We start from the raw sequence: 15,739 nt of genomic DNA on the forward strand, positions 1-15,739 counted from the left end.
TCGTACCCCTTGGGGATTTGAGGAGAGAGTTCCACAGGGGCTCGGAAGAGGCTTGGCTAAGGGACCAGAATTAGAACCAACTCCTAGAAAGACCGGGCATTTGGTGGCCAGTAGTGGGAGGGTGAGCAGGGCTACTCAGAGAGTGACAGAGTGATTGGCAGGAGAGGCTTCCCAGAGGATGCCGCTCTGCCTAACACTTTTGAAGGGGCCTGAAATGGTGCAGCAAGCTGAACTGCGGTCAGTGGGTCCGGGCAGAGCTTGTTCTCACCACCTCTCCCTCCTTTCTCCCCCGGCCAACCCCCTCCCCGGCGCCCGAAAAAGACACACTGAGAAATCAGAGCCGGGTAGACTAGGTGGTTAAGGAGTTTATTTGGGAGAGGAGAATCATATTTGTTCTTCCTTGGGGAGGGGGGTTCTTCGAACAATACTGAAGGGTTTGGGAAAGGGTAGGGGTCTGGAGGGGAGAAGGAGGGGCCACAGCCAGACAAAATGGCAACACACGATCACAGGCACTACTGACATCACAGACACAGCAGAGGGTACAGGATAGGGGCTCCAGACCAGGCCTCCAACCACCCCAGGAGGGGTGGAGTTGTGGAGGGAGGGAGGGGGCAGGGGAAGGGGGAAGAGGGGTGGGCCAGTCCCACAGACCCGTTGGTTCTGTCCTATTAACCTAGCTGTTTCATCACGGGAGTGGGGAAGGGTGTGTGTGGTGGGGTGCTTCTCTCTGGATCCCACGCCTCACCCTACAAGCCAAATCACTCGGCTCTTCTCAGGCCACTTCCGTCCCAAGTCGTAGCCAGAGCCATTCTCCTCCACCCCTAACAAAACCCATCTGGAAGCTCCTATCCAAGTCCCCTCTCCACTGCCCAAACCCAGCCATTGTAAAACATTTTCTTCACTGCACCATGGGGAGGGGCTGCCCTTTCTGAAACCACCATAGAAGCCCCATTCTAAGCCCCACCCTGTCTGGAACCCTGGCTTGGCCCATTCCTGAATCCCACTTCTTGCCTTGCTCAAGGTCTGTCCCCTTTAGAATCAAGCTCAGTCTCCCAAATGTTCCAAGCCACACCCTTTCCATAGGCTCTGGTACCAATCCAAGACCCACCTACTCTGGAGCCCACCATTCTGCCTCGCTTAAAGCCTCGCCCCTTCTAGAACCCTGCCCTCAGCGTCCTTCCAAGCCCCACCCCAGAATGCTCTAGCGCACTCCTCTCGTTCAGACTCCAGATCCACTCTGTCTGGAACCCAACCCACCTGCTGACCCCTCCACTCCACAGCTCCTCTCCAAGACCACCTTGGGTCCTAAACTGTCCTCTCTACCCCAAGCCCCCCCAATCTCTGCCTTTCTCTCACCCTGGAGTTGGATTTCCCTAATGGCCTTTGTTCAGGCAGGCATTGCTGGAGGAACCAAGGCCAGAGTTGGGAGGAGGGGAGGGAGAGAGAGGAGAGAGTCTGAAGCCACGCCCACCCTCCCCACACAGCCGAGGTCTGTTCCCTCCCTGTCCTCCTTTCAGATCCCCTTAACCTCAGGGGACAGGGAGGGTAAACAGAGAGGGGCCAAGGGATGCAGGGAAAGGGACGGGGTAAGAGAGGGGGCCCACTCAAGACTGGGCACCTAGTGCATGAGGGGAGTGGAGTGAGGGCAGGGCTCAGACAGATAAATAGATATTTATATATAATATATATATATATAAACAGCAAAGACAGTTAGGGTCTCCTGGCTTGAGGGGTGGAGACCTAGGGTATAGGGGTGGGAAGGGGGGCAGGCCTCCTGAGCTCTTGCCCCCCCATGGGGTCCTCCTGGGCTTCACTGACCTGTAGAGACAAAAGACACAGAAAGGAGAGGGGGTCCAACATGGGTGGCGCCCTCAGATAGGGGTTGGGCTGTTATGCCTTTGTCCTGGCTTTATGTCTTTTCTTCTTTCCTGGAGCCAGCTTCATCCCAGCTGCCTCTGCTGAGAAGATATACCTGACCTTGCCCCCACTGGGTTAGGTACCAAAGAGATTACAGTCTCCCTTCCCCAACCAAAAAAATAGTCCCTTAACAGGTTGTTCTAGCCATTTGTGATAAACTATATTGAGCAAAACAAAGATCCCTGTCTTTGTGGAGCTTATATTGTAGCAGGGGGAGATAGACTTCACACAGCGAACATGATGCATGAGTGGATTATCTCGTATAACATAGGGTGACAATAAGTGAAATGGAAAAAATAAAGTGAGCTGGGCATGGTTGCTCACACTTATAGTCTCAGCTACTTGGGAGGCTGAGGTGGGAGGATCACCTGAGCCCAGGAGTTCAAGTCTAGCACTCCCAAAGTGCTAGGATTACAGGCGTGAGCTACCACGCCCAGCCTGCAACAGGGCAGAGTTCTGACACAGGAAGACTGTGGCCTAATTTAGGATTTAACAGAATCCCTCCAGATGCTGTGAGTAGAACAGAATGGAAATGGAGACCTGAGAAGAGGTCCGGGAGAGATGACAGTGGAAGACGAAGGATATATTTTTTGAAGGTAGGACCCACAGGATTTTTTGATGAATTAGATGTGGGATGCCCTTTCCATCCTGGCTAACCCAGTGTCAGAAGCTACCTCCATCCAAGTATTGCCACCTTCTTGCCTTCCCCCACTTCATGCCACCCCCTAGCCTTTTCCTCCTGCCTTTCCTCCCCTACATCCTCCCTCCTATCTGAGGGAAATCTCACTTCTCTTTTTCTTTTTCTTTTTCTTTTCTTTTTCTTTTTTTTTTTTTTGAGACAGAGTCTCGCTCTGTCGCCCAGGCTGGAGTGCAGTGGCGCAATCTCAACTCGCTGGAACCTCCACCTCCCAGATTCAAGCGATTCTCCTGCCTCAGCCTCCAGAGTAGCTGGAACTACAGACATGCGCCACCACGCCCGGCTAATTTTTATATGTTTAGTAGAGACGGGGTTTCACCGTGTTGGCCAGGCTAGTCTCGAACTCCTGACCTCAGGTGATCTGCCCGCCTTGGTCTCCCAAAGTGCTGGGATTACAGGCATGAGCCACCTCACCTGGCCTCTTTTCTTTCTTTTTTTTTTTTTGTCTTTCCTTTCTTTCTTTTTTTTCTTTTCTTTCTTTCCTTTTTTTTTTTTTTTTTTTTTGAGACAAGGTCTCGCTCTGTTGCCCAGGCTGGAGTGCAGTGGCAGGATCATAGCTCACGGCAGCCTCAACCTCCTGGGCTCAAGTGATCCTCCCACTTCAGCCTCCTGAGTAGATGGGTCCACAGATGCATGCCACCACGCCCAGCTAATTTTTGTATTTTTTGTAGAGGTGGGATTTCATCATGTTGCCCAGGCTGGTCTCGAACTCCTGGGCTCAAGCGATCCACCTGCCTCGGTCTCCCAAAGTGCTGAGATTACAGGCATGAGCCACCGAGGCCAACCTTCACTTCTCTTTTAAGGCCCAGCAAGAAGGCCGGCAAGCCTTTCCAGGACCCCACCCTATCCCTCTTCCTCCTTTGAAATTCCACACTACTTTCCTTCCCTCCAGCGTTGGGGAGAGGCAGCCGATCTATCGCCTCCTCCCGGATTGGTGAGCTCGTCTGACCTTCAAGATCCACGCCCATTTACTCTCACCATCTATTGGTCTTATCACCTATTGGCTTATCAGTCACTTCTAAGACCCACCTTCTCGTCGCCTTTGTGGCTCTTGCGCTCCGCTGATTCGCCACTGCGCAAGTCCCCCGATATTCCCTCCCTTTATTGGTTGCTCTGCTTCTCTCCCCCCGCCTTTCCGCCGAGTTGCCCTTCTACCTCCCTCCCATTGGCTCTTCATTCTGTCCATCTTGAAGCGCCATTCTTCTTTTCTCCATTCATTAGCTAGTTTTTCAGCGCTTAGCAGGTAGTTCTGCCTCTTGATTGGCTCCTTCAAACTTCAGTCCTTACTTGCCCCAGTAAACGCCTTACGTACTCTCTACCCCTGACTCTTATTGGTTCACTGACCCGCTCGTCTCCTTTCTTGTACCCTCCTTGACCGCACCGCTCGCCGGTCACTCACCAGACTACATCTGATTGGAGAAGGAGGTGGGTGCACCCTGCTGGCCGTAGCCTTGCTGCCCATAGTCGCCCTGAGGCCCGTAGCCACTGCCACCGCCGCCGGCTGGTTGACCATAGTCAGGCTGGTAGCCGCCCTGAGGCCCGTAGGAATCCTGGGGCCCGTACCCGCCGGGGCCCTGCCCGTAGCCTGCATCGCCGTAGGCGTCCCCGGGTGCCGGTTGTTTCTCGGGGGCGCCGGGAGGCGCGCGCAGGAACGGGGCGGCCCAGCCTGTCTCCTTAAACACGAACCACAGGTTGCCGACCCAGAGCACCAGGTTCAGGAAGCCGAACACCTGCAGGGAGACAAGGCTCGGCTGTGGTACCCCGCCCATTGCCTTGGCGGCTCTGCGTGCAGGAATGAGCATGCGGGGAATGAATCCGTAGGCTCCGCAGGGTGGGGGTTTCTGAAACCCAGACTCTCTGAGTCCCAGTGCGAGAACGTCGATGTGCAGAAAAATCACCTCTGGCGGGGTGGGCGTGTTAGAAGAATTTGGAGCCCTGGGGATGCTGCGATCTATCAGTATTACATATACAATTATTTACATATTTGCACATATACACATTATATACACATTTATGCATGTATAAAATGTAAATTTGTAATATATTCATAGTAAAATGTAAGGATACAAACTTATTAAATATAGCTATACCACTAACATGCATCTAAATACATAAATGTAGATAAAATATATGTATAAGTGCACGTGTATAAGATATATGAAACTTGCATATTTTTTTTTTTTTTGAGATGGAGTTTCACTCTTGTTGCCCAGGTGGGAGTGCAATGGCACGATCTCGGCTCACCACAACCTTCGCCTCCCGGGTTCAAGCAATTCTCCTGCCTCAGCCTCCCGAGTAGCTGGGATTACAGGCATGCACTACCACACCCGGCTAATTTTGTATTTTTAGTAGAGATGGGGTTTCTCTATGTTGGTCAGGCTGGTCTTGAACTCCCGACCTCAGGTGATCTGCCCGCCTTGGCCTCCCACAGTGCTGGGATTACTGGCGTGAGCCACCGTGCCCGGCCACATAAAGTAATTTTAAGACATAAAACACTTTCTGTACCTTTCCTTATATGCCATGCCCTCTTCTAAGAGCTTTACATGTTATAAGTTCACTTAAAATTCAGTTTTGGGCAGGAAATACTATCTTCATTTTATAGTTGAGGAAACTGAGGCCCTAGAGGCTAAGTTACCTGAAGTCTCACATCCAGCAAGTGACAGGAAAGAAAAGTTGTAATCTTAGCATCTGTAACCCTTGTATACGACTTACCTTGTGCCAGGCCCTTTTCTGAGCACTCCGTATTCTTAGTTCACTAAATACTCAACTTGGGAGCAGGACCCATTATTAGTCTTCGATTATACATGCTCAACTGAACCCTGAGAGGCTGTGACTAGTTTCAGGTCAGGGAGCTTGCAAGAGGTAGAGCTGGGATTTGAGCGCAGACAGTCTGACTCCAGCCAGTAGGGGGCATCCAAGTGGGGAAACATTTCAAGTTTTTCCTTCATTTTGCACATGAGGAAACTGAGGTCCCAAGAGGGTGCTGAGTTGCTTATTTTACATGTCTAGGCTGGGTCTGGTATCCAGGTCTCCCAAACCTGTCATGTTCCCCCTTTGGGGACAGTCTGTGGTGTCACAGTAGTTACAATTGCTAGCTCATCCTTCAATGTTGTTGTTGGCACGCGTTCTTCGGGACACTCCTTGGATCTCCCCTGACTCTCCTCTTATTCTCCCACTCCACCACTCCCCATGCGAGACTGTACTGTTTTCCACTCTCCCTCCTCCAGCCAGCACCCAGGGCTTACCACCGAGGTGTTGAGTCCCGAGGTCACAGGGTCTCTCAGCTCCTTGCATGTGTTCCCTGTCTGGCGGCAGACAGGCATCTCCTTGATGATGTTCTCTGGGTCTGTGGCCATCTTCACATCTGACAGCCCCTTGGCCCACGCTGATGAGCTAACTAGCCACATGAAGGCGAACACAGCCGTGGCCAGAAAGTCCTAAGGCAGGCAGGGGTGAGGAAGACAGAATTGTGAGTGGACTGCTTCACGCTAGGCCCTGGGGCCTCCTCGGATCACAGGCTTTCTTTGGGGGGGGTCCCCCAGAAGAGACCTGTCTCTCCCCTGCCTTTTCAGCTCTCAAGCCCACAACACTTTCACCTGAAGGTGGCCCTCCCAGCTTGAGCTTGTGTGTGTACATGACACAGAGGATGTGGGAGTGTGATTGTGATATGTGGCTGTGGGTGTTGGGGGGAGGGGAACTCTGTGGGATGATTTCCGAATCTGTGGAAAGTAATGTGTCTTTCCACTTTTGTCTGCATGTGGGAATTTTTGTCATTTTGTGTCTAGGCTGAGGGTATGAGTACAGTGGTGTAGAAATCAGTGTGTCTGTGTGGCATGATGACAGGCATGACTGTCACAGTGAACCTCTGTGGGCCTCTTCCTTTGATCTAGGCTGTGTGGTTGTGTGAGAGCAGGAAGGTTCTCAGGTGTGGGCCTGTCTGGGATTCTGCATGGGCTGTATGTCTCCGTGACTCTATGACTCTGTGTCCCTGATGCCTGGTGTGGATTAATAGCAGCGGCAGCTATATGTGTGGCTGTTATGGTGGCTGTTTGCATGTGGGCCTGTCTGGGATTTGGTATGGTCTGTGAGCATGGCTGTGTCCCTGAGGTTCCGTGTCCCCATGGTCCCTACATGCAAGTGGCTGTGGGGACTCACCAGCATGGGCCCTTTGTTATTCTCTCGGTACTTGTTCTGCAGGAAGATGTAGGTGGCCAGAGCCCCCATGGAGTAGAGGAAGGCAAACACGGCCACGGTGACAAAGAATTCGGCTGACGAGGAGTAGTCCCCAACTAAGAAGACCTTGGTGGTGCCCCCTCGGCAGGTGGGTGCATCAAAGTACACTTGGTGCAGCCTGCAAACAGAGGTGGGCAGGTGTGGCCCAGCCCCTAAGAACCCCCTCAACCCTCCAGCCCAATCATGGGTCCTCCCAATTCTGACAAGGCCCCAGGAAGAGGAGGAAATAACCATTCATCGAGCACCTACTATGTACCAGTCACATTTCACTGATTGCTCAAAACATCCTGGTGAGATAGGTGTTATTCATCCCTCACTCCAACCCAAGCACTCTGGCCTCTTGATTATTTCTAGAACTTGCCAGGCATCCTCCCTCCCTAGGATCTTTGTTTGTACTGGCTGTTCCCTTTGCCAGGAATGCTTTTCCCCTAGATAGCTTCGGGTCTTACTCCCTCATCTCCCTTTTTTTTTTTTTTTTTTTGAGATGGAGTCTTGCTCTGTCGCCAGGCTGGAGTGCAGTGGCACAATCCCAGCTCACTGCAACCTCTGCCTCCTGGGTTCAAGCGATTCTCCTGCCTCAGCCTCCCGAGTAGCTGGGATTACAGGCGTGCACCGCTACGCCCAGCTAATTTTTGTACTTTTAATAGAGACGGGGTTTCACCATGTTGGCCAGGATGGTCTTGATCTCTTGACCTTGTGATCCGCCCGCCTTGGCCTCCCAGAGTGCTGGGATTACAGGTGTGAGCCACCGTGCCCGGCCTCCCTCATCTCCTTGAAGCTTTGCTCAACTGTCACCTTCTTATTGAGACCTTCCCTGATCTCCCTACTTAAAATTAAATTGAAACATTCTCTCAACCAGCACTTCTTAGCCTGGCTTCCTTGCTCCATTTTTCTTGATAGTAGTGGTACCCATCTGACGTACCAGGTATTTTATTTATTTTTATCTTGGTTTTTGCTGTAACTACAAGAGGGCAGGGCTTTTTCCTCTGTTTTCACCGCCGTTTATCTCCAGGCCCTGGAACAGTGCCGGCACCTAGCAGACACTCAAGAAATGTTTAGCAAATGAAATATACAGAGGCGGAAACAGAGGCTCAGGGAAGTGCATTAACTTGCCTAAAGTCACACAGCTGGCAAGGGAATGTCAGAGTTGGGATCTGAACCTTGTTTTCTCCCTATCTCATGTTGACTTTTCTCCCCCACCCCAGTTCAGGTCCCCGAGAAAAAAAATGTATGCATAGCAGAGGAGAGGCCAGCGACTAGACAACAGGAAAAGACAGACAGAAAGAAAGGAGGGTAAAGGGATCTTGGAACAGGGTGTGTGTATGTGAGAGAAGAGGGGAGGTGTCCTGGGACTAAGGCCTTTCCTGTGGTGTGATGGAGGAGAGGTGGGGGTTGTAGAGAGAAAATGTCTGTGGGAGAAGTACTGGAGCACAGTCTCAGATTGGAGGCCAGGATCCTGAGACTGAGCAAATGGTGCCAATGCCTTTGTGTAGCAAAGGCCCTGAGGGAAGAGGCTTGCACTTATTAATCACCTACTAAGCAGTTTACATAATTGTCTCATTAATGACAGCCTCCAGCAATTCTCTAAAGAAGGCATTATTAGACCCTTTTTACAGATGAATAAACAGAGGCTTAGCAAGGTTGTTACTTGCCCAAGGTTGTACAGCTCCTAAATGATGGAGCTAGGAGATGCATCTGGGTTTGAGTTTCTGTTTCTAGTGGGCTGGGTCAGGAGAGGGGGTCCCTAAGAGGGAATGAGAGGTCCTTGGGTATTAGGGCAGTTTGGGAGGGATTTTGCTTAGGAGGACCCAGGGCCAAGACTGTTTTTCTGGGGCACTTGTGGGCTAGAGCCTTAGGACCCAAAGTTCTAGACATGGGAGGCGTGGGGAGGGGGCACAGGGGATGGTTGTGGTCTTGTGGATCCCCCAAGGGCCGGCTCTAAGCAGTGTCCCATGCTGCCAGCTTCCCCTCCTTCCCCAAACTTTTCTCCCTTGCCTTTGTGGACCCATGGATACCTGGCTGCCCCTCTGCCTCTCAGGCCACACTTTCCCGGCATCTCCTCTCTTTTTCATCATTGCTCAGGGCCTGTGCTAGGTTTTCTTCTACTTTCACTCTTCCATCTCCCCACTGGGTGATCTCTTGAGCCTACATTTACCATCAGTGCTCGAAGACCCCCAGTTTCCAACTCAACCCCTGTCCTCTTTCCTGAATCCCTTAAATTTATTTTACTTATTGAACAAACACTGATGGAGCACTTATTGTGTGCCAGGCACTGTGCTAAGCACCTGATGAGTATTAACTCATTGAATGCTAACCACGACCCTGTGAGGTAGATATTATTAGTATTCCTTTTTACAGATGAGGAAATTGAGACCCAGAGTGGTTATGTAATTTGGCCAAATAGTGGGGGAGTCTCAGAAACCTGTGCGGGGATTGTGTCTGTGGGTCTCTGTCGTCCCACCCTGCAGGAGGTAAACATCGTTGTGAGGGTAGCGCCCATGCCAGCCGTGCTCATTCCTGTGCACCTAGCACCCAGTGTAGTGCCCAGCACACAGTGTGAGCTCAATAAATGTCAGAATTGTTTAATTGGGTTTAATTTTTCCCTATATCTAAGCAGCGCCCCTCATTATTCTATTCTCTACCATAAAACCCTACATGAGGATCCCCTCCTTGAGTTTCTCTCAGTCTGCTATTATTCTCTTTGTTAATTTATTTGTTATAATGTAGGCTCCATGAAGTTAGGGAGTTGGGTCTGGTTTTTTTTTTTTTTGAGATGGAGTTTCGCTCTTGTTGCCCAGGCTGGAGTGCAATGGCGCGATTTTGGCTCCCAGGTTCAAGTGATTCTCCTGCCTCAGCCTCCTAAGTAGCTGGGATTACAGGCATGCACGATGACGCCTGGTTAATTTTGTATTTTTAGTAGAGACGGGGTTTCTCCATGTTGGCCAGGCTGGTCTCGAACTCCTGACCTCAGGTGATCTGCCCACCTCGGCCTCCCAAAGTGCTGGGATTACAGGCGTGAGCCACTGCGCCTGGCGGGAGTTGGGTCTGTTTTAGTTACTATCATGCTTCCAGCACTTTGAGTAGTACCAGATATACAATAAGTTCTCAAAAATGTGTATAGAATGAATGAATGGGGATTAAATAATAATATTGGCTAACATTAATTGAGTACCTACTGGGTTAAGGTATGTATATACACCTGTCTTACTTTTGTATCTTGTTTATTGCCTGTCCCTTACCCCTTCGCTGGAACAGAGCCAGAGGGCCACAGCCTATGTCTGCCTTGCCCATCACATAGTCCTAGAGTCCAGAGCAGTGCCAGGTACAAGGCAGGTGCTCAGTGATCCCAGTGGATGTGGCCTCGAGGTGGGAACTGGGCAGGAGCTACTTGTGGGGGGAGGTATTGGCCGGTTCCACCCTGCCCCTTCCTCTCCCAGGTCTGTTGGTATCCCAGGGTGGGAGCACACCTGAAGGGGTACTCGAACTCGACCTCGATGCTGAGGTCACTCTCGGTCTTGTTGGCACAATCCACGCTCAGCTGGAGCTCCCCACTGTAGCTGCCGCATGTGGCAAAGGCGAAGATGGCGAAGACCTTGGGCAGCAGGGATGGGGATGGCCACAGTGAACCTGTGTGCATGTGGGAGGGAGGTGCCCTCCTCTGGACAGATCGGGGGCCCAGCACAGGCAGCAGCAGATGGAGCAGTCCCCACCCCCACCCCCTAATCAGGGCTCATCGGGACCAAGGACAAGCTGATTACAAGGGTATGGCTGTCTCTTCCTGTTTCTCTCTCTCTTTGTATCTCTCTCTGTCTCTGCCTTTCCATGCTGACCTCCCTCTTCTCTGTTTGTCTCTGTTGTTCTCTGTGTATCTCACTGTGTCTCTGTTTCTCTTGGTATCTCTGTTTCTCTATGTGTCTTTGTCTTTCTCAGATGTCTCTTTGTCTCTGTGTCTCTGATCCTCTCTGCCTCTGCCTGTCTGATCTGTCGGTGTCTCTTTTTGTCTCTTTTTTCCCTGTCTGTGTAAGTGTATGTTTGTATGTCTGTGTCTTTCTGTTTCTTGGTCTGTTTGTCTCTGTCTCTCTGTCCTGTCTCTTACTCAGTCTCCGGATGGTTCTCTCTCTGTCTCCCTCTTGCCTCTCTCTCTGTGTGTTGGTTTCTCTTTTTTCTGAGTGTCTCTTTCTCTCTCTGTCTCTCTCTCCCCCACTCTGTTTTCCTGCCTCTCTCCCTGCGTCTGTTTCTCTTTGCGTCTGTTTTCTGTGTCTCCTTTTTCTTTGTTTCTGTTTGTCTCTTCTCTCTTATCTCTGTATCTCTTCTCATCTCCATATTTCTTTTTTTCTCAGTATTTCCATCTCTGTCTTTATCATTCCCTGTCCCTCATTCTCTCTGTCACCTTCACTGTCTCTGGGTTTCTCTGACTTTGCATCTCTCACCCAGCATCTGCTACAGGCTCCACCTCCCCCACCCCTCCCTCACTTCAAGAGAGGAGGTAGGACGTCACAGTCTCCCACTTCACAACGGGGGTACCCTCAGCCCTATGTGACGTCACAGCTCATCTGTTTTCTGGCTTCAGACCCCTGAAACCTCACCCTGGAGCCCAATTCCCCCATCCCCTACAACCCCCGCACTCATCCCTGGCTACCCGCCCCTACTCCACCCCTGCTCTTCTGGACCCCATGACCTCCCTCTCTCCCTGCACTCTGCCCCAACAGCCCGGACCACACTCACCCATTGCAGCACCTTCACAAAGCCGAGGGGCTCCTTGACCACCCGGAACTGACCCCCAGCCACCAGCTGAGGAGAGAAACAGTGGGGAAGGGGTGGGGTTGTTGGAGGTACAGGGAGGTGAGCGGCAAGGCTGCCCGTCAATGACCCCTGGGGATGGAGCATGTGACCTCGGGGAGGGGGGTGAGGAGAAAGTGACACCTTGGGGAAGGTGTGAGCCCCACGGTCCAAGAACTGGTGGGAAGGTCTGAAGAGATGGTGAGTCAGATGGCAGAGGAGGTCGGGGGTGAGGGAGATGGGGATGAGGTCAGGACTAGTTAAGGAGGGGGAGCAGGCTTGAAACGTAAAGGCAAGTCGGATGGGGAAGGGGCTCAGGTAGAGAATGGGGATGGAGTGGGGTGCATTCGGGTGGGGGGGTTGTGATGGTGAAGGTGAGTCATAACGGGGCAGGAGTCTGTTTGGCTCAGGTGGGGGAAGGGTCTGCAGGGGTAAAGGTGTGTTAGACGGCGGTGGTGGTAGAGGTCTGAGGTGATGGGGATGGGGAAGGGTTGGGACTGATTGGGGGTGAGTTTCTGAGGTGGCGAAGACGAGAGAGATGGCGGAGAGGGTCTGGACTGATTAAGGTGGGGGAGGGCTGGGACATGGCTTCAGTCGCTATGTGTTGGGGGTGAGGAGACTGGGGGTTTTGGAAGGAGTAAAACCGGATTGTCCCCTAGGTGTGCTCTGGGGCAAGGGGTGGTCGCCTATGGGGCTACAGTCTCTGTTTGGGAGGGGCGGGTGCCAGCCCTCTCCCCACCCCCGCCCCCACACCTTCTGTCGCTCTATTTCCTAGCTTATCCGCAGCACCCCCCATCTTCCTTCCACTCTCCCCTCCCCTTGTCCCTTGCCCTCACTCCAGCCCCCAGGCCCCTATTCCTCCCCTCGCGGTCGCCAGTAATGAACGGGGCTCCGGGGGCCCCCGCTGCGGCAGTGAGGACGGCCCTCGCTGCGGGAAAGAGCGCACTCCTTTTCTCCACCTCCCCCTTCCTCCCCTTCACCTGCCGCAGACCCCCAGCCCCAGCGCTGGGGACCGAGTCTCCGCTGCCAGACCCTGGCCACCACCTCCCAGAGTCGGCTGGCCTGAGCGACCCGGCCTAGGCAGCCGGGCGACGGCGGGCTCTGTCCACGGTGCTGGAGCGCGTACCTGATTCACCACGTCCATGTCCGCCAGCAGCAGCATCAGCAATGCAGGGGGCGGGAGGCTCGGCTAGCAAGGGCGGCGCGGGGCGCGGCGGGGGCGGCGCGCGCTCGTTGGAACAGCCCAGGCGGCTGCAGCCCCGCCCCTCGCGCCCCCTCCTTGCCCGCCATGCGCCTGCGCACAGCGGGTTGTACCACAGTCTCACCCGCAGCCATTCCGGCCCGGAGGCTGGAGCCGTGAGACTGTGCCGGAATATGCATTGGGAAAACATAGCTCGAGGGCCCGGGAGAGGAGACGTCCCCGCTCGGTCCTACAGTGTGACAACTTTGCCAGGCCCTTTTCTGAGTTTGTTAAACATGTTGACTCATTTAATGCTTACAGAAGTCCTATGTCGTAGGGACTATTAGGCCGTTTTTACAGATGAGGAAAATGATTCCCTAGAGAGCTTAAGTGACTCTCACAAGGTCAGCCAGTTACTAGCTGGCAGTGACCAGAGTCCCTGCAGTTTAAACACGGTTCAAGGCCTTCCAGGTTCCCTTTTCATAGTCTGCATTTTAAGCACACCCTGAAACTCTCTCCTGCCCCCATCTAGCCATCTCCCTTATTTCTTTCTTCCTCTTTGTCAGATTAATGCCTACTCTAACTCTACCGCTTTACCTGCTATTTATTCCTTAGCTCTCTCTTAATTGGAATAACCCTCCTTCCTGCGACTAAAACTAGGCCCATCAAGGTCAACAGTGATGGCTATGATGCAAAATCCGAAATACAGTTGGGGCTTAAGATGCTCAACTTCGGCCAGGTGCGGTGGCTCATGCCTGTAATCCCAGCACTTTGGGAGGCCGAAGTGGACAGTGGATCATTTGAAGTCAGGAGTTTGAGACTAGCCTGGCCAATATGGTGAAACCCCATCTCTACTAAAAATACAAAAATTAGCTGGCTGTGGTGGCGGGCACCTGTAATCCCAGCCACTTGGGAGGCTGAGGCAGGAGAATTGCTTGAACCCAGGAGGCGGAGGTTGCACTGAGGCGAGATTGCACCACTGCACTCCAGCCTGGGCAACAGAGCAAGACTCCATCTCAAATACAAAACAAACAAGCAAACAAAAAAACTACTGAGATACTGTTTTTCATCTTTCAGGGTGGTATCAAAAAGTGTGATAACGTTCCATATTGGTAGGTTGGCCAGAAACAAGCATTCTCATAAATCGCCTGTGGAAGTTTCATTGGTATAACGTGTAGAAGGCAACTGGGCAAAATCTAAAAAAAAAATAACAAATTCATTTACTGTTTGGTTCAGCTTCATACTTCTAGGAATTCATCTTACAGATAGACTCATACATGTGCTAAAAGATATATGTATAAGATAATACATGACTGGGCTGTTTATTTATTTATTTTTTTTGAGACGGACTCTCGTTCTGTTGCCCAGGCTGGAGTGCAGTGGCACGATCTCCGCTTACTGCAACCTCCGCCTCCCGGGTTCAAGCAATTCTCCCTGCCTCAGCCTCCCTGAGTAGCTGGGATTACAGGCATTCGCCACCACGCCCATCTAATTTTTTTTTTTGTAGTTTTAGTAGAGATGGGGTTTTGCCATATTGGCTAGGGTGGTCATGAACTCCTGACCTCATGTGATCCGCCCGCCTCAGCCTCCCAAAGTGCTGGGATTATAGGTGTGAGCCACCGGGCCAGGCCAGGGCTGTTTATAATAGGATAACTCATAGGTGGGAATTGAACAATGAGAACACATGGACACAGGAAGGGGAACATCACACTTCGGGGACTGTTGTGGGGTGGGGGGAGGGGGGAGGGATAGCATTGGGAGATATACCTAATGCTAGATGACGAGTTGGTGGGTGCAGCGCACCAGCATGGCACATGTATACATATGTAACTTACCTGCACATTGCGCACATGTACCATAAAACCTAAAGTATAATAATAATAATAATAATAATAATAAAAGAAAAAAAAAAGAGGAAAAAAAAAAAAAAAAAAAAAAAAGAATGGACACTCCCGAAGTGCTCATTGTTGGTAGCCTGTTTAAATAAACTCATACTATGCCGCTGTCGTTATAATAACATGGAACTATGGAATGATTGCCAAGATATTTAGTTAAATAAAAAATGCAAGATGTCAAACTGTGTGGTAATTGTGTACAAAGAGAAGAGAAGGGTTATATCAGACAGAGAATAGCTAACATTTAAATTGTGGCTGTTTTCTGTCAAGTACTCTTTAGAGAACTTCGCCTGTATCACTCACTTAAATTCTTACTGTAACCCTATGTGACAGGTACGACAACTATCTTTATTTTACAGCTGAATAAACTAAGAGGCAGAGAGGAATTTTCCTAAGTTCACACAGCTGGTAAATTGGTAGAACCAGGATATGAACCCAGGAAGTTTGGCTCCAGCACCTGTTACTCTTAGCCACTGTGCTAACTTATCAGTACACCATGTTTTTTTTTTTCAGCACACCATCTTGTGTGTCTATAAAAGATACCTGATAATACTATTTGCTTCCAGAGGGTAGGGAAACTTTTCACTTTATACCCCTTTGTACCTTTTGAGACTCCATCTCAAATAAAATAAAAAAAAAACAGCCTGGTAGTGTATCATCTTATACATACACCTTTTAGCACATGTATGAGTCTACCTGTAAGAAATTCCTAGAAGTATGAAGCTGAACAAAACAGTAAATTAATTTATTTTTCTAGATTTTGCCCAATTGCCTTCTACACAGGTTATATCAATGAAACTTCCACAAGCGATTTATGAGAATGCTTGTTTCTGGCCAACCTGCCAATATGGAACATTATCAAACTTTTTGATACTCACCACCCTGAAAGATGAAAAACAGCATCTCAGTAGTTTTGTTTTGTTTTGTTTTGTTTTTGAGACAGAGTCTTGCTCTGTTGCCCAGGCTGGAGTGCAGTGGTGCAATCTCAGTTCACTGCAACCTCCGCCTCCTGGGTTCAAGTGATTCTCCTACCTCTGC

The 15,739-nt window shown here is 51.0% G+C and overlaps 1 protein-coding gene across 1 annotated transcript; it reads right to left on the reverse strand.

Moving 5' to 3' along the window:
* Positions 1-347: 347 nt before the first annotated feature.
* Positions 348-12,841, reverse strand: SYP (synaptophysin). Its single transcript, XM_002831631.5, has 7 exons — positions 12,753-12,841; positions 11,573-11,638; positions 10,315-10,439; positions 6,770-6,965; positions 5,860-6,051; positions 4,014-4,344; positions 348-1,818 (listed from the first exon to the last, which is right to left on the reverse strand). Exons 1-6 carry the CDS (start codon positions 12,786-12,788, stop codon positions 4,018-4,020), a joined length of 942 nt encoding a protein of 313 aa, XP_002831677.1. The 5' UTR covers positions 12,789-12,841; the 3' UTR covers positions 348-1,818; positions 4,014-4,017.
* Positions 12,842-15,739: the final 2,898 nt, after the last annotated feature.

This window comes from Pongo abelii, chromosome X (assembly GCF_028885655.2).
Source record: "Pongo abelii isolate AG06213 chromosome X, NHGRI_mPonAbe1-v2.0_pri, whole genome shotgun sequence".
Lineage (NCBI taxonomy): Eukaryota > Metazoa > Chordata > Mammalia > Primates > Hominidae > Pongo > Pongo abelii.

Bases quoted from the DNA above. Each gene is read 5' to 3' on its own strand.
- SYP (XM_002831631.5), bottom strand. From the start codon at position 12,788: ATGCTGCTGCTGGCGGACATGGACGTGGTGAATCAG. The intron at 10,440-11,572 runs GTGAGTGTGGTC...CTGCTGCCCAAG, and splicing joins TTGTGAAGGTGCTGCAATGG to GTCTTCGCCATCTTCGCCTT. The intron at 6,966-10,314 runs GTGTGCTCCCAC...CTCTGTTTGCAG, and splicing joins GAGTTCGAGTACCCCTTCAG to GCTGCACCAAGTGTACTTTG.